Below are 20,171 nucleotides of genomic sequence, written 5' to 3' on the forward strand. Positions count from 1 at the left end.
CCACATAATGTATCTAAGCTTCATGTGCCCTGTAGTCTGCCTTGTCTTAAGGGGGATGATCTATGTACAGGCCGCACCGAGTCCATCCATCCCTCCACGGCGGACACCTGGCTGTGCCCACCTTTGTCTTTGTGAATAATGCGGCTCTGAACACGGGTGTACTAATGCCCTGTATTCTCGAATCCCTGATTTTGAGAAGATAATCTGCCAGTCCAGGGAAGACACTGAGATTCAAAGGAGAGTAATAGCCACAGCCGCAACTGTAACTCAGCTGCTCTCAACGCTGACGGTACGTACCTTGGAGAGGCTGTAAATAACAGCACTTTGTGAGCATAAAACGGTCTTCCTTCCACCAGAAAGGTAACATCAGACATTTCTTTATTGTTAAGGAAATGAGGATCTAGAAGAGGGGAGGGAGAAAGGGCCACTTTAATGGAGAGAAGGGGTAAGTCTGGATTTTTCTTTTGAAAAGTGCCAACAGGAGCTGACAGGGAAGCCAGGTAATAAACTCTCTGGTGAGACAGTGACCAAACAAGACAGAATCCGTGCAGGGACTCAAGTCACTGTTACAGCTTCACAGGATTTTATAGGAAATCTTCATCACTGATTTGTGATTAAAAGTGGCATTTCTCGGGCCTCCCGCAGCCTCTGCAGTGCCAGTTCGATCCCCGGCCACCGGCGAGGGTCCCACACACACACAAAAAAAGTGGCATTTCTCATGGACAACTCATCCAGTACCTTAGTTCAGATGACTTGCAGGTGTGAGGTAAATTTGCCTCCCAAGTGCAGCCACTCCGCCCTGGCTCCTCCTGGGGCTCAGGGCCCTGGCCGCTAAAGGCAGTGGTGCAGGCAGGCTGCCCCTGGCTGCTGAGCTCCAGGTGATTCAAAATCCAAGCTCTGCTCTCGTGGGGCCAGTGGCAAATATGCCAGTCTCCTGCCCGCGTCTCCGGTAACCTCAGAGAAGACAAGGCTAGTGCTTAGGGAGGACTGAGGATGTGCCCGGCACTGGGCCAGCTGGCACTGACAGTGTAGACTCACTCAGTCCTGGGAGACAGGGACCACTTCCATAGCACCAGAAGGCAGATTTTATACTGCGCCACTGAAACTCCCTCAGATGTTTGCTCTGACAAGGTGTCTGGTGAAACTCCTGGCTGTCGGGTTACTGCTCAGTCCTGGGACTGTAAAGCCTGCTAACTTGGTTGGTCTTTAGAATACACTGCACCAACGACTTATTAATTAGCACGAGTTTTCTACCAAGTGGAAACACTTGTGGTTTGGGCAGACCCTGGCCTGGCTATGGGAATGGGTGTACAGAAAGATCACCTTGGACTCAATGGCTAAAGTTTTCATTTTAGCAAAAAGTTGCCTTTTAAATGACCAAGCTTTGTGACAGGAACAAAAATACCTTAAAATGGTCACATGAATCAGCCTTTTCAGTAATTTAAACTATTCACCTGTTTCTGAAGGAGTGGTTTTGCTAGAGTATTTTCAGATGCTTCCATTTTTCAAATGTTTCCCAGATTTTATAGGAAAAGGAAACAGGAAACTTTCCCAAACTAAGGAAAATGAATCCTTATCTTTAATATTTTATAACTCCCCAGGAGCGAGGAAGGCCCTGGAGACAGGTCAGGTTTCAATCTTCAAGGCAGTCGAATATTTCTCTGCCTTTTTTCTAGGCCCATCAACCAGACTGCAGCAGCCCCAGGATCCTCCAAAGAGAGCCAATGCCTGAAGGAAAGGCTAGAAAATTCCAGAAGCTGGGACTGCAGAAGGATGGAATAACAGTTTTGGGAAACCCCAGTGCATGTTCCAGCCTAGACACGGCAGGCTGTGCATGGCCTGGGGGTCCTCAGCTATGACAAGGGATGAGTCTTGCTGCCCCCACCCTTTTGGGGGGCCCGAGAGTGACCTGAGCCAGCAAGGTAGGTCAAGGGCTTGGCAGCTCAATTCAAGTATTCAAGAAGAGCAAGAAGTGAGCATTTCTATACTTGTGGGATGGCAGAGTGTCCGATTTCTTCAGCTCAGGTATGTCTTCAGTGCATGCCCGCACGTGTGTGTGTGTGTGTCCACTAACTCGACTCTCCTAGTTCCTTGCAGGGGGACACAGCTGGCCTGTCACTGCCCCCTGCAGTGGGGGGCAATCTGGGCTAGAGCTCTTTCGGGGGGCAATCAGAGCTAGAGCTGCCAAACACAGCTTAGCTTTCTTTCAGGGTCTGCCTGAGGGAGGCACAGTTTAGGTGCTCCGATGCTCCATATCTGTCTGCAGGAGACAGTCCTGGGGTGTAGTCTGCAGATTTTTATCACACATCAGAGAACCCGACTTTCACCTGTCCGACTCCTGTTTCTATCTAGCCTGTTGGTTGCCCTCCAACTCCATCCCTTCTCCCCGCTTCCCAGAGGGCTTTTGGTTCCTCTGGTCCTGGACTCACAAAGCAACAGCCAAGACAGGCCAGAGCCTGCAGCAGCACTCACCCAGGCGAGAGGTCTGTTTCCGCTTGATCTCCGTGAGCTTGGGGATGGGGTAGGGCCCGTAGCAGTGAGTGAAGATGACACATAGCTGCTGGCTGATCACTTCATTCTGCAAGGAAGAAAGCAGCTCACCTTGCAGGGGGCTGTGATGGTCCTGTCTCCCCAGGTCCGAGGAGCACACAGACTCATTCCAGGTCCCAGTGGAAATTCCCCGGATGTCACAGTGCAGTTGGGCCTAGCAGGCCCTGGGCCCGCTTACAATGCTCATCCTCTATTTCTAGCACGTTTGTGGATCCATGCTTAATATGTAATTAAAGTGCTTCTCTCCTGCCCTAATCATTTACTAATGACTGTAGCTCATAGAATGGAAACTAAATTTTTGTCCTACTTATACGTTTATCAATACTCCAAAATTCTGGAAGCAACTAATTATCTTGCAAATAGCAACAGGAAGTCCTTTTGATCCTGTGACCAGGCTCTCCATTACTAAGACACAAGTGCTCCTGATTTAGCTTTCTTAGGAATTTGATTCTGGTGCTGAGGCATTTCCGGATCCAGGAGTGCTCAGCGGAATCACTTTCTCAAAAAAAAAAGAAAAAAAAAGGGAAGGGGGACTGGTTCTGTGATGCAAAACTATAGACTCCCCAGGAATAAAGGAACCCCTTTCTGAGGGACCCCCCCAACCTTCACATTTTTCCTTTCTGGGCCACTGGGGCTAGTCAATCTCCCTTCCACTGCTGCTCTGCAGAAGGGAAACCCACAAAAAAATCGCAGCATTTTGATGCTTTTTATTGGAAGAAGGGGGTTGAAAATGGGGGTTAAAAAGGGGGCCAGATAGAAAGATGTTTATAATATATTTTTTTTTAAAGTAGGTTACAACACAGTTTGTAACCATGTATTTTTGGAAATAAAGCCTATATATATTTGGAATGACATACATATATATAGGAAAAGATCTGGAAGAATACAGTAACTACCTTTAAGTGGAATTTAAAGTTTTCTCATTTCTTTTTATCTATATTTTCTACAATAAACAACTATTGCTTTTGTAATAGACATAATACATTTTTTTTGATTTAAAAAATATAGGGTTAGGCTAAATAATGATGTCAGGTCTTCTGACTATTCTTGAATCTTCTTCACTGTACCCCTGAAGCAGAAGGATACAGACAGCTTAACATATAAAAAGGAAATCTAAGGTGGAGGAGCTCTCTGGGTGCTCAAAGGACAATGCCATCACGTGTCTTATAGAAGATGCTGGGTGTGCACATGGGGTGAACTCAGGTCCTTGAGACTCAGAACTATGTGGCCTCTGAAGACAGAAGAACAACGGGGGGAGGAAGCATAATTCTCAATATCAAGGTTGCCGGAGACTCTCCTGAGATGGACTCCTGTGCATTTTGGGGCTGACACTTTTTTCTCTTCTTCTCTGACCCCTTACTCTTCCCCTAAATTTTATTAATGATTCAATCACATAAAATGCTTTAAAAAGCCAGTAGACATCAGTAAATACAGTGAGGGATCCGAGGTCTAGCGGAGGGAGAGGTTAAGAGTCGAGGGGCTGTAACAAGCCACTGAAACATGTTCTATTCTTGGAGAGGGTTGCTGGGATCAACCTCAAGGTCATGTGCAGGTGGCTCAGGTGGGACTTCTGTAGGGTGGGCAGGTGGCACTGGGTCCCAGTCCTGGCTCCTCACTGAGTAGCTGTGACTTTAAGAAAGTTACTCAGCTTCTCTGGGCCTCTTCCAAAGTGGATTAAAAATACCTCCCTGGTGAGGATTCTATGAGAGCTAAAAAAGATAATGCACAATATACTATTAGGTTGAGTTAAAAGAAATTGCTGATATGTGATGATGTTTTAACTCCCAAACCAGCAATTTCTTGTAGTTCAACCGTAACCTTATATTTTTTAGATTCTAAAGTGTCAGGCAATTAATGGCAGTTTTTACGAAGAGAAAAAACCTCACTGCATTAATCAGACATGTCCATTTAAAAATTGATTTCAAACTGAGAAATGTTAAAAGGGAAAAATATTGCATCTCAGAATCAAGAAGGTGCTGGAGCAGTACTGGAAGGGTTTCTATGCCCGCCCCTGGGATGAGAAACGAGGCCAGTGTAAAGTCTGATCCTGTCATGCACACCCCTGGAGTTGTGACCAAGATTAAACTGAACACACAATGAACTTGAAAATGCTGTAGTCACCCGTGTATTTTGATATGAAGACTTCCATTCTATCTATGGTGGTAATAGAATGTTTCCTTTCTAAATACATTAAGGGAAGGTAAGTTGATTTTAAAAAAGAACATAGTTCTTTCTTTTAAAAAATGATGGGTAAACATAATAAGCTTTCTTATTTCTCTTGAGTTTCTAATTATGTTTGATACAAAAAACTGTAAGGCTGTCTGATGTGGTTCTAAATGTATATACGTAAAATACTGGAAGATACTTATGTTGTAAGTGGGGGCAAGGATAGGGTCGTAAAGTGAGGTAAACTTTCTAACTTCACTTGAGCTGGTAAAATGATGACACTGGCAGACTGAAGTTGGGCATCCACTAAAACAGCTATACACAGAGATATGTTCAAAAATACTAAAGAGGGGACCTCTCTGGTGGTGCAAGGGGTTAAAACGCAACCTATGAAGCTCACTGCAGCCACTGCAGCATGAGTTCAATCCCCAGGGAGCTACCCACATGGTGCAGCAGACCTCTCCTGTCTTGCCCACTGTACCCCTAAGCAGTGTATTTCAGTAGATCTGCCTGTTTTGTTCCCCACTCTGTCTCTGGTGAATCCTCTCACCCTCACACCTCTGGCCTGTACCCCAGTTCTTGTATGTATAAATAAATAAATCTTTTAAAAAAACACTAAAGAGAAAGAAAGATGCAATGAAAAATGTTCAAATAGTCCACAGGAAAAAATAAATAGAACAGGCAGAGAGACCAAACAGGAAACAAAAAATAATACGACAGATGCAAGTCCTCAAGTATCATTAAACAAAATAGAAAAGGTCTAAATATACTAATTAAAAGACAGAATTTGGCAGAATGGATGAAAAGCTGTTTATAAGAAACTCACTTCTCTCTTTCTCTCTCTCTATATAGTGAATAGGTAAATTAAAAGTGAAAGGATGGGGAAATATGCAAATATTAATCAAAGGAAAGCAGTAGTGGCTATATAAATATTTGATAAAGCAGACTTCAAAGGAAAGAAAATTAGCAGAAACAGAGGGGCATTATACAATGATAAAAGGGTTAATTCATTAAGAAGACACTGCACCTAAATGTGTTTCCATCAAACAAAAGAGCTGAAAATATGGGAATCAAAAACTGGCAGAACTGAAAGGAGAAACAGACTAATCCACAATTTTATATGGAGACTTCGACACCCCTCTCTCAGTTGATAGAATAACCAGACAATCTGTAGGATACAGAGCTCAACACCACCATCAACCAACAGGGTTTGTCAACAATTATAAAGCACTCCAACTTTCCAAACACCTTGTCTAAATTAGACCTTGTCTGTGCCTCTTCCCAGAGATAAAATCACTGTCCAGTTTCATTTTTTAAAATAGCCTTTATCACACTTCTCACTTGCTGATTTATTTCCTTGCTTACTGCCTGTCTGCCCCTCCCCTGGACACAGCCAGCTCCAGGAGGGCAGAGAATGCGTCTCCCTGTCACTACTGTAGCACGGTGGGGACACTTGTGCCCAGCGAATGAGTAAATGCCCCGAAAAATGTGTGGGAGAAATGGGTCAGGAGCTCTCTTTTTTTTTTTTTCTTTAAGATTTATTTTGTTTATTTATACAAGCACTGGGTACAGTCAGAAACGCAGGAAGGTGAGAGAATTCACCAGAGCCAGAGGGGAGAGCAGAGCAGGCAGACTGACGAAGTGCACTGCTGAGGGGAGCAGCGGGTGACAGGAGAGGTCTGCGGCCATGTGGGACCCTCACTTGGCGGCCAGGGATTGAACCGGTGCTGCAGAGGCTGTGGGCAGCTTCCCAGCCCAGCGCTCAACCGCTGCGCCACCAGGGGAAGCCCCAGGAGCTCTCTTTAAACAGGTGTATTTAAGAAATGACTACAGGACCTCCCTGGTGGTGCAGGGGTTAAAGAAAGCTATCAAGCTATTGCCAGTCACTACAGCACGACTTGGATCCCCCGTTGGCCAGGGAGCAACCCACATGGCGCAGCAGATCTCTCCTGCCTTGGCCTCTGCTCCCCTCAGCAGTGTATTTCAGTAGATCTGCCTGTTCTACTCCCCACTCTGTCTCTTTAGCTCCTCCTACCCACCTCCCACCTCTGGCCTGTACCCCAGTTCTTGTATGCATACATAAATCTTTAAAAAAATAAAAATAAAAAATGACTACACACACATACACAAGACATTTATACTGCTCTGCTCCTGGGAATTACTAGAGATACTTAATTACTTTGAAGTTAAAACTTAGAAGTGGAAGCAAAAAGGCACACCTGCGGCCCGATTTCAAGTAAGGCATGAAGGAGCAAAGTCAAGGCTGGGAAATCACATACTCCACTTTATAGGACAGTCAAGAGTTAATAGTCAAGTGAATCTGTTTATGGCAATCCTATATTCTCACCCACTACGCTGATAAAACCAGATATTGGTTCATACAGATCAACAGACAGGATTGAACAGGAAATTTTTCCAGGAGGGAGAATGTGTGACGGCTACTCCCCTCCAGGAGGATGCTTTATGAGGGCAGAGCTTTGCATACTTTCTCAACTGTCTTAATTTCTCTGCTATTTTCTCTGTCCTGTCTTAACCACAGAAAGGTCCCACGCTTGGGGAAGGTTTGTCCCCATGGGCAATTCAGTGCCTTTCTCCCTCTGTGCAATACCACACTTCACCAGTAGGGACTGCCACTGAGCTCCTGTGAGAGCAAACCCCACTATGGAATGCGCGATCCTCTCCAGGCTGCCCTTTCTCCAGGAGGAGCTGCCTCTGCCCTGCTCCTACTCCCCTGAGTCCGGCTTTCAGGGAGCAGAATCTAGTCCACATCTTCTGGCAAAAGGTCCCTTTCCTCTTCCCAGCCTCCTGCTGCTGCTGCAGAGCTGTTGGCTGTCCTTTGGGGACAGTGATGGAGGGGGCATAAGATCTGGTGGGTGCTGGTGATGATCAGCTTCTGGGTGCTGATCACACAGGTGGGTTCACCTGTGGAAAATTCACTGGGCTCTAGAGGTGTGACCTGGGCTCTTTTCTGTATGTCATAATAAAATTCACTTTAAAAATGTATAGATTAGGTTAACTTAATACACAGATGCCTCAGTAATATCTGAATTCACACTATAGCTTGAAGAAAGAAGAAAAACCCAAATCAGGAAGCACTTAGACCACCAGATCCTGGGAACAGATTTGGAATTTTTTCATTAAGTGTTTCCTTAAGTAATCCTAGGCAAAAGCCTTTTCTTTCCACTATTGTTCATCTATCCACCCATTATCTCTCTCTCTATCTCTCTCTCTCTCTACACGTTATCTATGTACCTACCTACCTGTCTATCTTCAAGCTGGAGGGAGGAATAGGGGTGAAAGGCAGGAGAGTCTGATTTCCAGACACTCCCAGCAGATTTCCTTCTAAATGGAATCGCTCAAGTTCATTACCTGAGGGCTGGCACACCTGCTCCCATTTGGGGTTTCAGTGGCGTGAACATGAAGCACAAATCCAGCCCACAGGGTCCCTGAGGCTCTCCCTAAGGACGGGGTGCTAATAAGACTACCTAATGGGACTCGCTAGACCCCTGCTCTCCCTTCTCTCTCCATGGGGAACCCCCATTGCCCTTCTGATTCTGGGGCCTATTCTCCCTGAGACGTCACAGGCTCCACTGTCTTAGAGGGGAGAGAGTTCCACAAAGCCTATTTTCGGGTACAGGGGTGGAAGGCTGGTGCTGGAGCCAGTCTGTGTGGGTTCAATCCAACTCTGCCACTTACCAGCTGTGTGACCTTGAGCAAGTTATTCACCCTCTCTGCCTCAACTTCCCCATTGGTTAAGTAGGGATAAGGACAGTACTTCCTTCAAAAGTTGCTTGCGAGGCCTGACTGAGTTAATTCTTGTAATGTGCTTAGAATTGTACCAGGCTTGCGATAAATGTAAAATACATGCTTTAGCTTAAAGAATCTTCATTTGTATCTTCAGGCAGTTCATTATAAAAGGGTTCTGAGGTTAAATGAATTTGGGAAACACTGATTGCCTCTGTGATTAGGGTATTTTATTTAACACTCTGAGTTGACAAATTGGGGTAACCCATGTTACCCCAAGGAGAGGAGCTGACATTCAGCCTGTTACAGGTTTGTTGGTGCCCAGGCTGCAGGGGGATGTTAAGAATTTGCTTTCATCCTGACTGAGGGGTACTTTTACGGGACACCCTTTCGGGTAGGCTTGGGGTGCCACGCCCCTTGGCCGGGTCATCTTTATGCTAGAGATCACCTAGAAGCACGAACTAGTGACAGGGTCAATTTGAAGGGCATTGACTAATTTTATCTTTATTTATTTATTATTTTATTTTATTTAATTCTTACCTCATTTTTCATTTTTGTACAATGTATGCATTTTCATTTTGGTTATATTCCCCGTACAATATAATTTTATCTTTATAACCAGTCCAAGAGATTAATACAATCATTGGCCCCATTTTCAGATTGGGAAACTGAGGCAGGGGAAGTGAGCTAACCTGACTGGGGTCATAGGCTGGTAAGTGGCAGAGCCAGGTTTGAGCCCTCACGTTTGTCTCTCATGTCCATGCTCTCAACCTGTGTCCTACTCTGTCTGGGGGCGCCTGGGGGCCCTTGAGAAGCCCTCGGGTTACGTCCCCTGGTGTCTCTGCCTCCCCAGCCCTGGGCTTTCCACCCCATGGTGACTGGGGGATGGGCACGCCAAGGCTGATCATTCCCAAAACCCAATAAATGCCCCCGAGGAAATTTTGATGACTCGATCTCACAATGGCCCAAAGGCTGGTGTGATGTCTGAAGGGGTGCTGGAAATGAAGGCGTCAGCAGGAATTAGGAGGCCAGTGAGGAGAGGCGAGCACCAGGGGTTTCCTTCCCACTGGACTCCTCTGTCCCCCCAGGCCTGCCCTAGTCTTCCTCGCCATCTCATACCTGTCAGGGTCCGAGCACCTAATTTAACAGCATTTCACACCCTGCTGTGTTGTGGAGGCACACAGGTTGCTGTTATCCTCACCCCCCCACTTTCATGCCAGTTCCCTGGGTTAAAGGGTATCTTTTCATTGTGTCCCATGTGCCTCAGGCCTTGGGACTTAGCAGGTGCCAAGCTAAACTGCTGCCCCACAAATGATGGCATGGTAGCCTTAGCCAGCAGGGATTTTCACCTGTAGGGGCCAGGGGCAGGGGCTGCTCGAGGGATCGCTTGAAAAACATGCTCTGGCCTTGCTCTCAGCGGACACCCCACGGCACTAAGCCCCTCTCACCTTGCTGGCTTTCAGGATCTCGAACATCAGGGGCAGGCCCTGGGTGATGAGCTCCTCCGTGTACTCCTCCTCTTGAATGGTCTTGAATTCCTTTAACAGGCACTGGATGAGGGGCCTGCGGTGCTGCTGGAAGGCGATCCTCAGGGACTCCAGCCACGTGTGCAGGGTCCACGGGACGCCTGGGGAGGAGAGCAGGGAGGGCGGGGAGGGGAGGGGCAGGCAGAAGACAACCAAAGGAGATGCGCATTTTCATCTGGAAGCTGGCCTGTCCCCGGGACAGCACCAAACTACAGGACCGAGGGGCTGAGCATTAATGAGCAAAGCTGGTGTTGGGATACTCCAAGGTCCTCATTCAATTCCTGCACCCTGGGTGACCATTTCTGCACACTTCTGCTATGCCAGGGGGCATCTGACCACACAGGATCATCGTGAAGAGTGCGGGAATACTCTGCGTGCTACTCCTGTAAGTCACATCCGCTGAGCTCTGACTTGATGCGGCTCTCTCTCCTTGGCTCTCCGAGGAGAGCAGCTCCGTGCAGGGAAATCTTGCCCAGGATCTGACAGTCCATCCACACCCAGGCCAGAGGCCTAGAGCTGGACTTGACATCGACTGCTGGGCACCCACACACAGGGACCTGGAATGAGAGGGTGCGGCTGCTGCCCCCCTGTGCAAGCGGTATTTCCACCTGCGTGCACTTCATCAGCTTGTCCTCCTTGAGCGGAACCTCTCCAGTGGCTGATTGCTATGATCTGCTCCCCCGTCTTGTGGGGAGGCACAGACAGGAGCACGCACTTCTCTACTGTTTATAACAAGCCAAGCTCTCAGTCTCCAGCTCATAATCATGCTAACGAGGCTCTCAGGGCGACATCCCACATTCTAAACAGCCACCCCTCAAGACAGACTTCTTTCCAGAACAGTGTGTGTATGTGTGTGTGTGTCTGGGGGGGTGTCTCCACCTGCCCTGCCCTGCCACAGCCTGTGTTCACACCCAGCCCTGCTGTTCCTCTGCCCAGACTACCCCCATCAGACCACTGAAGGTCAGGCTAGCCTGGTCCCCCGGCGCAGGCCCTTCACTAGCTCACTCCAGGAAGACCCATCCTCATTTTTCCTGAGGGGCTTTGTCCCTGAAGCTCAGTGAGTGGATCCCTGGTCAGGGATAAGGGGGGGCCCTTATCCTGACAGTCACCTGGCTGCCTTTATGCTTTCAGGGGTTCTAGGGCAGCGATTCCCCAACCACTGGGAACCACCTGGGATGATTGTTAAATATAAAGATTTCCAGCCTTTATCCATCCAGACCCTCGACAGCAGAGCCTCTGGGTGTAGGGCCTGGCAATCTGTATTCACACAAGCTCCCAGGTGATTGAAATTCCTAACCCAGGGTCCAGAGTGCAGGAACCAGGGAAAGATGATCTGTGGGTGGTCGTCAGGGGCTGCTGCCTAAGGGGACAGTGTGGCCAGCCAATGAGAAGTTCCGGGGCCCCCGTGGTGTGTGCATGTGCGTGTGTGTGCGTGTGTGTGACCTGGAGGCGGGCAGTGCTGCCCTGCTCAGTGGCAAGGCTGCCCACACTGACCTATGCTCCTGATATCAATTGTGACATCCACGTAGCCATGCTCAGCGCTGTGATACATGGCCTCCCTCAGGGCCCTCAGTTTGGCCTTGCTGTTGCGGCTGGTGCACAGGGGGGGCGGGGCTGTCTCTGCCATGTCAGTCCCCTCAGCCAGAATCTCCTCCAGGGACAGGATATCGCTCTTCTCCTTCTCTGGCTGAGCGAGCAGTTTGCGGAACACATTCCTGTCAATCACAAACCCAGAGAGGAAGACACTCAGAGATGGAAGGGCTGGGCGGGCAGGGGGTGGGGTGGGTGCAGCCTGGAGATCCCTCACTTGGGACAAGGGGATGGTGGGCCCCTCGGGGGCAGTGGCTTTAGGGGATGGAGATGCGTATAACACAACTGGCCATGTTGCCTGGGGGCAACTTAGAGCTAAGGGCTTTTCTCAAATAAAGGTTCTAGAATTCTGCTCTTTTCATAGCCTGCACTCCTCTCGAGGTGTGGAGGAATGATGTGTAGCAACAGCTGATGGGTAGATCCTGAAGGAAATGTTGACTGGGAGTAACCCATGTGAGAGGTTTTATATTATTTTTTAAAATGGATTTTTCTCACTTCATGCTGGCCAACGTGAGGGACTGTGACGGAAACCGGCTGAGGGGAGTCTCTGTGAGGTGGATGCTGGTCAGGAAGGGATGACACCAGCCAGTGGGAGTGGATGTGTCTTGTATGGAGCTGGCTGGTGAAGGCCACTGTGGCCAGGCCTGGGGCCTGGACTGCCGGTGGCCCTACATCCAGAGCTGTGATGGTCCGGGGTAGGCCTGGGAATCTGCATGTTTAACAAGCACCACTGGGGACCTGGTGGCTTTGGCCCAGCCTAGCCTACCTGTGTCCGTGGGCTGCAGCCTGGCTGAAAGAGTTCATATCACCCTGGGGGGTTGTAGAAATTCCATTCCTGTACATGGTTCCTATCAGGGGGTCGGCGCCACGCTCCAACAGCAAACTAACCAGCTCAAAATTTCCTGCAAGCCCAGAGAAGGGGGTTTTATAAGAGAGTAAAGCAAACACACAGTCACTGACACATCAGGGGCCGGGAGGTGGAAACCCTGGGCTGGGTGGCAGGCAGCAACGCTTACCGACGGCGGCCGCCAGCTGCAGGGGCGTTTCAGAGTAGTTCTCCTCGCCATGCTCCACAGAGCCCTCCACCTTGGCCCCGGCATCCAGGAGAAGCTGCGGAGGAAAAGTCACCATTGAGATGTGTCAAGGACCTGCACAGTGAGGTCAGCACCAAGCCCATGGCCTGCCCTCCCTCGGCTCAGTGACCACGTGCACGGGGTGAGGGCAGCTGTGCCTCAGGGTGAACTGAGGGCCTCTCGTGACTTCTAGAGCCTCAGCCCACTCCAGACCCTCGGGCAGCAGTGGCTGCATCACCGGGGGCTTTTAGAAATGCTGGTTCTCAGGCCACATCCCAGAACAACTGATGAGAACCTGCATCTTAACAAGCTCTCCAGGTGATTTCTATGCATGTGAATGTTTCTAGAAGCACTGACCAGAGAGCCCAGCGTGCTGGAAGACTCCCTCTTTGGAGCAATTGTACAGAGCCCTGGAAGGACATGAGTAATCTCTCAGAACCACAGAATCTGGAGTTCTGGAAGATTTGGGGATCATGTGGGCTAACCAGGGCAAGAATCCCTTCCAGAAGGGATTCTGAGGACAGTTTAGTAAATCTGAAGTTTCCTGGCCAGCAATTAATCCAGTGGCCTAGGAAGCTTCCAAGAGTTTTGCTTCATCTGATCCCATTCTGTACATCTCCTAAGAGATCTGGGCTTCTCAAAAATGGAGATTCTGCCGTGCTGGGTCCTGCTCACGGTGAATGAGCTGTTAACACTGCTGATGCAAAATGGAAAATCTGCTGCTTTTCCTACCTGCCCAGGGCTACCTGGGGCATGGCCAGGTGGGGTGGCAGACATGGTATTCCATGACTTGTTTCTCCGCAACCCAGAGGCAGCCTGACTTGTGTTTGACTTTGCTCAGCTGCCTGCTGCTCTTGTTCCTGATTTAAAGGCTGGGGATGCCAGTGCGTGCTAAGGGATGGCATCTGTGTCCACAGGCCATCCTTGGACCCCTTCTTTCTCAGACCCTCTATGAGGATGTTCTACAGGCAGAAGCCAGCTCTCCAAGTGGCACATCACACACTCGCCCTCCTGAAATAGGACTTTGAAACTGATTCCCATGACCTAGGAAACAACTCGTGAGCATTCCCTGTAATGCTCCCTATTCCTGCTCTGCCCCATGCCAAGACTCATGGTCACATCAAAGGAGGTGGGTTCCTCATGAACCCGAAGCTCAGAGGTTACCATGGGGCAGGTGTGGTCATGGACCCGGATGCTGGCCAGTCTTTACTGACGAGCTGAAGACCAAGTTTAAGATCTAGAATATGCTGGATGGCGATTCACAGAACACCAACTCTCAACAGCCAGAAAAGATGCAACAATATGCAGCATTAACCTTCCAAAGGGCCTTTGATGAGGACATCTCTCCATACTTGGAGGGCTGTTCCAGGAGATACATGGGAAGGCCTTCTTGACATCTAGGACTTGATCCTCAAGAAGTAGGATCCAAGCAAGTGTCTTGGAAACGCCCCGTGGGTGGCTTGACTACTTCTCTCCACTGGTCAGAGACCATTGGCCTCTACACAGTACCACGGTCACACCTGAAGTAGAGGCTCTAAGGTCTCACACCAGCCAAGTCCTATGTTCAGTTCACAACCAAGAAAACAAGTCCAAAAAATCAGAGCTCAGGCCCCACCCCTGAGCAGCATCGGATGATACGGTATGTTTGCCACACTGTACGTGGGGCTGCTTGTGGGTACGTGATGATTTCATATTGGTTAAAGCCAGGCCATCTAGATCATCACCTATGATATTTTCATTCATATTTAAATGAACGTGCTATGTGTTTAATTGCAATTAACCAATATGAATCTCTCCGGGAATATGCATGCTGGGGAGGTACCGATTTGCATAATGGAAGAGGTGAAAGTAAAGATCAGATGTGGATAGGGAAATACGTTAATACCTGAACTACAGGAATATGTCCATGCAACACAGCAAAAGTCAGAGCCGTCCAATGGCGGGTCTCGGGGTGGACGGATGGATATTTATGAGGAGTACTGACAACCTATAAACAAATTGAAGTTATTTTCAAAACGTGACCTTCACAATACTTAGACTAGCAAATTTGACCTATCCGTGGCTAGAGAGGTACAAAAGGTCATCCAGGAAGGTGGCTTGGGAAATGCTGGCAATATGGGCAGGACTTGATGCCCTCTGTGGGCAAGCAATCCTTTGCTTCTCACCGGAAAGGAGTTCGGTGGATGACTTCTGATCGCCTGATTCTGAGCTGCCTCCCAGAAGTTATAATGGCGGCTATGAGAAGCCAGCAGCTCTGCCCGTCTCTCTCCTCTGCCTGAGGGAGGGGGGTGGTTCTCAAAGCAATTGGGTATCAGATAGCGTGAGACTACATTACTGTTACCCCCACCTTTAGGGGGAAATTATCAGGAGCAGCAACCCCAGGGAAGGGGTGGTCTGCTTTGAGCTGTCAGGCTAGAAGACCAGCTGGAAGACCACCCCATCTGATGGACGAATGTCACTACTGCCTCCAGCTCACCCCACTCTGTCCTCATTCTGCTCTTTTGCTGGCTTCCTGGTCGGTAAGGAGCCTCTAGCTTCTGGAAGCATGGGTACAAGACTTCCCCTGGACCACCACGAATGAGCAATCCGAAATGTCCTCTGATATGGGGTCTTCACAGAATCCTAGCCCCAGAGAGGGGTGGTGGGCTATGAAGGTGAGGTCCCACAAGCTGTCTTTTCTCCCCAGTGTTCCTGGGGTCACATAACCATGATGCCTGTTTCATTCAGAGCCATTGAGTTCACTGAGCACCCAGTGGGGTTGGCCATGAGCTGGGAGTCATGTGATGGGTCCCAGAGAACCCCATCAGGACACCAAGCTGAGGGCCCTTGGGCTTTAGGGGTGTGTGTGTGTGAGAGAGAAATTCCGAAATGCTTGAAACTTGTAATATCTGAAATGGTTCTGGGTCCAAAACTATGTCTATTGCCTGCCTTCCTCAGATGAATATAAAACTCACTAATTAAAATAAAAGGCACAGTATGAAGACTATACACAAGAGCACTGATCTGGAACTAGCAAGGTTTCCGGGTGGTTGAGCTGTAACTGCCATGTGGGGAGTCTGCCATCAACTGCTGCCAGACAGTGGGTCTTAGGCAGCCTAGAACATGGTCAGAAAGTGGGATACACTTAGACAAGGCTTGCTGGGGAGGGACGGGGGGCCTGCCATTAACTGATTCCCAAACTTGCACTGGGTGTTCTATTCCTTCCAACACCTCTCTGAGACAGGTGTGATTAGTATTCTCCCATTTTGCAAATGGGAACACTGAGGTTCAGAAAGGTCAAAGCCACTTGGCCAAGCACAGAAGCAAGTCACTAAGAGTGGTTCAGAAACTGAACTTGAGGGTCAAATCCTAAAACCTTTGTGGGTGTGCTTTCCACTCTCTCAAACCACCTCAAGGAAGTTCTGAGATGAGCTTCAGGACCTGTAGGCTCAAGGCTGCCAACAAAGTGAGCCTGTGCGGAGGCGAGGTCAGGGATGGGGGAGCGGCACCTCAGCTCAGGAGACACAGCTTGTGTTAGGCAGAGGGTAGGGCTGCTGGCTTGGGGGGCTCTCACTTCCCCGACCCCAGAAGGAATGCATTGGTGGAAGACTCTGAGTCAGCCCCATGCTGAGGAAAGGACCGTGTTCTGTGGATTGTTTTAAAACGAGACATAACAAGCCGGCAGCTCCTTGGCTTTTGGTTGGGCCAGGCCTCAGGATGATCTCACAGACACCACAGCAACTAAAAGGCAGAGGGTGCATCTAAATGCTGGACCAAGCGCCCTCAGCCATGGCTCTTGGGACAAAAAGCACCCCTCTCTTTGCTTGCGTCCCCGGGGACTGCCAGGCCAGGGCCCCACAGACCTCTGCACCCTCACCTCCACATTCAGGTCAGCTCCGGCATCCAGCAGCATCTGGACCATCGCCTCGTCCCCACGGACACAGGCATACATCAGAGGGGTCATGCCCTGCGTAGGTAGGAAACCAGAGAATGGAGAAGGTTTACAAGGAGTCCTTGTCGCTCGACAACAAATAGGCAATCTTACGTAAGGGCAGGAGGCTGTGCAAACCCAGCAGCAAAGAAGTCAATGTGCAACCCAGTGGCTCTGGAGGGCGCCATGTTCCATGTCTGGAAGACCAAAACGGAGGCCAGATGGGAACACGGATTGCATTTTTCCCATCTACCTTTGTTGGAGGGTTTTTGTCTGTCTGTGCTAGAGCTCCACAGACCTGACAGTGCTTCTAAAAGGTAGCTGGTCCACTTACAGTTCTCAGGAGCTTTCCAGATTCTGCAGTGTCAGCCCGCAGTGATTTAATTGATGATGAATACTGTTGACATAAGTGATGAATACTGTTGACTTCTCCTCTCTCACAATATAACAAGTGTCATCCTTGCTGAGGAGAAGCTGCTGGCCAGTGTCAAGAGGAATTGGATGCCTCTGACCTCTGAGCCCCATCACTGACATCTGGTTTGAAGTTACCATTTATAAGCAAAAGGTGAGTGAATGAGGAATGGTTCTGAATGGTTCTCAGGAATTTCATATTTGCCCATGATTCCTGCTTATTGCCAACACCATACCACAACCAACACAAGGAAGGGGTGGATTTTTTTTAATAAACAGTGTTGTGAGGATGGCTTTTTGGGAAAATGATCAACCTAGAATCTTATCTCATACTACTGATATATACCAAAATCACTCCTGGTTTGATTAGTGGTATATTGAACAGATTGAAACCGTTAAAATCATCCAAATTGTCTTTGGATCCATTTTTAAACATAAAAGTGATGAAGGAAATCACAAAGAAAAATCATGACAGCATTGAGGACATAAAATAGGAAACATAAACAAAATTAAAAAATAAATAATATATTGAGACTTATTCGTCACATTATAACTAAGGGCTATATACCTAATATGTAAAGAGCGCTTCTAAACAAAGAAGAAAACAGTAATGCTCTGGTGAAAAACAGATAAAAGGTAAGCAAAAAGATTAGTAGGGAAAGAATATAGAATTGGAGGGTGGGTTCAAGGAAACAAAAAGTCTGGGAAAGTTATTTGAGGTTCAGAACAGAACCTTAAGAAAAACTGATGCATCTGAGCCGCTATTTTCACTTAGAAGAATTTCCATGCTGAGTTAACCAGGGATTTGAACAAAGACTCGTGTCAGTATGTTGAGCTCAGCATTATTGATAAAGGTGATTAGAAACAACCCAAAATTCAACAACTGAGGTATTGTTAGCTGGGTAAATACTTTGACCATTTTATGTAGCCATGAAAAGTGATTGAAAAAAATTCATGATATTGCAAAGTACCTTGAAAATAAAATCAAGGAAAAAAGCAAGATACAAGAAACCTCCCCCCTTTTTTTAATAATGAGTGTGTGTGTGTTTGTGTGTGCATGCATGCTCAGTGCATGTGTGTGGATGGATGTGCAGTTGTGGGGAGCATCTCCCTGGAGTTGTTCAAGAAAATGATCTGCTGCTATTGCTTCCCTGGAACTTGAGGCAGAGCTGCTCAGGTGAGCGGCTTCTCCATCCACCCCTGTGACTTCCCACCTGGGGCTCACGCTGAAACTGCTGTTTGTTTTCTCTGTAACATCTTCACTCACACATGGTGTGTCCCTGCTTGAGAGACACACGAGTCTCTCACTGAGCCTCACTTTCAGGGGCCTGGGGGCATGGCTGCCCATCTCTGAGGTGCTTCTTAGTGCTCCCCAGAATGACTTTTGTGCACCTTAAACTCTAGAACTCCTATGGAAATCTGCTGGTCTTGTTCTGTGATGCAGTGACAGACCAGCAGGCGGAGAACTAATTTTATCCATGTTGGGAAAAGAACTTGAAGGACACAGACTAAATATAAATATAAATGATGGTTATCTGGGTGATGACATTATTTCCTTTCTGGAATAGGACTATTTTTTCTCTTTTTTCCATTTCAGCTGCAATGATCACGTGTTATTTCTATAAAGATGAATCAGGGTATTTTTGTAAGATATTTTAAAAGCTACGGGAAAAAAGTCACCCGAAGTCACCAGCAGAGGGAGCCTCTGTCCAGTGCCCACTGTTTGCCTTTTTGCCCTGGGGCCTGGGCGCGTGGTGGATGTGGGGTGCCTGCTCAGACACCCTAACCCTGTACCTGTTCGCTCATGGTGTTGATTCCATCAGGCCCTAGGAGAGACACTGCTTGTTTCACCAGGTCCGTCCTTCCACAGTTCAACATCCGGAAACCCAGGTCCTGCTTAAACTTGGCTTCGATGGCCACCGCGTCCAGCTTCCGAGACGCGCAGAAGCAGTCGTCGGCCCTGAGGAAGGGAGAGATGTGAGTGCAATGGCTTCCGCAGGGACCAGTGCCAGGGACCAGTGCTCCAGGGCGACACACTTAGCAAGCGCCAAGGACTTTGCTCTTGGTGTCTGTGCCTGTTCCTAGACTCCAGTTACAGCAGGGATGGTCTCCATCCTTCTTCCTCTCTCCCCTGTGCCCCCCAGCATGCTGAGCAACCAGCTAGGATGGCTAACATGTGCTGGGTGTTTACTGTAGCAAGGCCCTCTGTTAAACTGTTTGCACAAATTCATTTGTTTAATCCAAGAGGATCCACACAACTCCAAGAGGTAAGTCCTATCCTTACCCCCCTTTCAACATGGAGAATCAGGTTATAGTAAAGGAACTTGCCCAAGGCCACACAGTCGGCCAGCAGTGGGGCCCTGTGGGACCCTGTCTGTGTGCCCTGAACATTCACAGAACATTCTGCAACAGGTCCTCCAGTCACACCGTATGGTTAGCATGTTGATAAGACAAAACTGGGGCCTTCCTGGTAGCGCAGGGGTTAAGTTTCAGCGCTATCAAGCTATTGCCAGTCACTCCGGCCCGAGTTTGATCCCCGACCAGGGAGCTAACCCACATGGCTCAGCATGTCTCACCTGCTGCTCCCCTCAGCAGTGTATTTCAGTCAATCTGCCTGTTCTGCTCCCCGCTCTGTCTCTGGTGAATCCTCTCACCCCCGCACCTCTGGCCTGTACCCCAGCTCTTGTGTGCATAAATAAATAAATCTTTTAAAAAAAGTAATCCTGGCTGACCGACTTGAACAAAAGGACATTACTCGTTACTTATTTCACTTAAAGTCGCAGTTTCCAAGAACTGATGGATGACGTTAAGCGAGGACTTAGTGTGTTTGCCTCTTTCCTTGTCTGATTTCCCGCCTGGCTGGGGACTTCTGAGAGTGGTATTTCTATAGGGCAGGTTCTGGGCAGTGCACAGTGTGGAGAGGTGTTTAAGATATTAGCTGAACAAACACAGACTGCGTGGACAGTCTATATTCAAGGAGCAGCAGGGCAGACAACTCGCAAGATGAAATCAGAGCACCTCTGGCAAGGTGTCTGTGAACTGACCCTAGCCACCCGGGCACTGCGAGAGAGGTTAGGGAAGAGCATGGACAGATTCACGGAGGAGCCATGAACTCTGCTAGTAAACAGGCTACTTCCTTCTCTAGGGAACTGGTTAAGCTGATCAACCAGTGATGAAACCCAACCAGCAAGCATTTACAGG

The 20,171-nt window shown here is 48.5% G+C and overlaps 1 protein-coding gene across 2 annotated transcripts in view; it reads right to left on the bottom strand.

Moving 5' to 3' along the window:
- Positions 1–20,171, bottom strand: part of ABTB3 (ankyrin repeat and BTB domain containing 3) — a 239,971-nt gene that overhangs the window by 14,421 nt on the left and 205,379 nt on the right. For both annotated transcript variants that reach the window (XM_054696080.1, XM_037513684.2), the window contains 9 exons: positions 18,765–18,930; positions 16,506–16,595; positions 14,535–14,636; positions 12,593–12,686; positions 12,343–12,478; positions 11,481–11,701; positions 9,909–10,087; positions 2,473–2,578; positions 298–400 (listed from right to left, as the gene is read on the bottom strand). In XM_054696080.1, coding sequence (XP_054552055.1) covers positions 298–400; positions 2,473–2,578; positions 9,909–10,087; positions 11,481–11,701; positions 12,343–12,478; positions 12,593–12,686; positions 14,535–14,636; positions 16,506–16,595; positions 18,765–18,930 — 1,197 coding nt within the window. The remainder of the gene's footprint in view (positions 1–297; positions 401–2,472; positions 2,579–9,908; positions 10,088–11,480; positions 11,702–12,342; positions 12,479–12,592; positions 12,687–14,534; positions 14,637–16,505; positions 16,596–18,764; positions 18,931–20,171) is intronic.

The sequence above is a fragment of the Talpa occidentalis genome, unplaced genomic scaffold (genome assembly GCF_014898055.3).
Source record: "Talpa occidentalis isolate TD23 unplaced genomic scaffold, MPIMG_talOcc4v2.1 talOcc4.16, whole genome shotgun sequence".
NCBI lineage: Eukaryota > Metazoa > Chordata > Mammalia > Eulipotyphla > Talpidae > Talpa > Talpa occidentalis.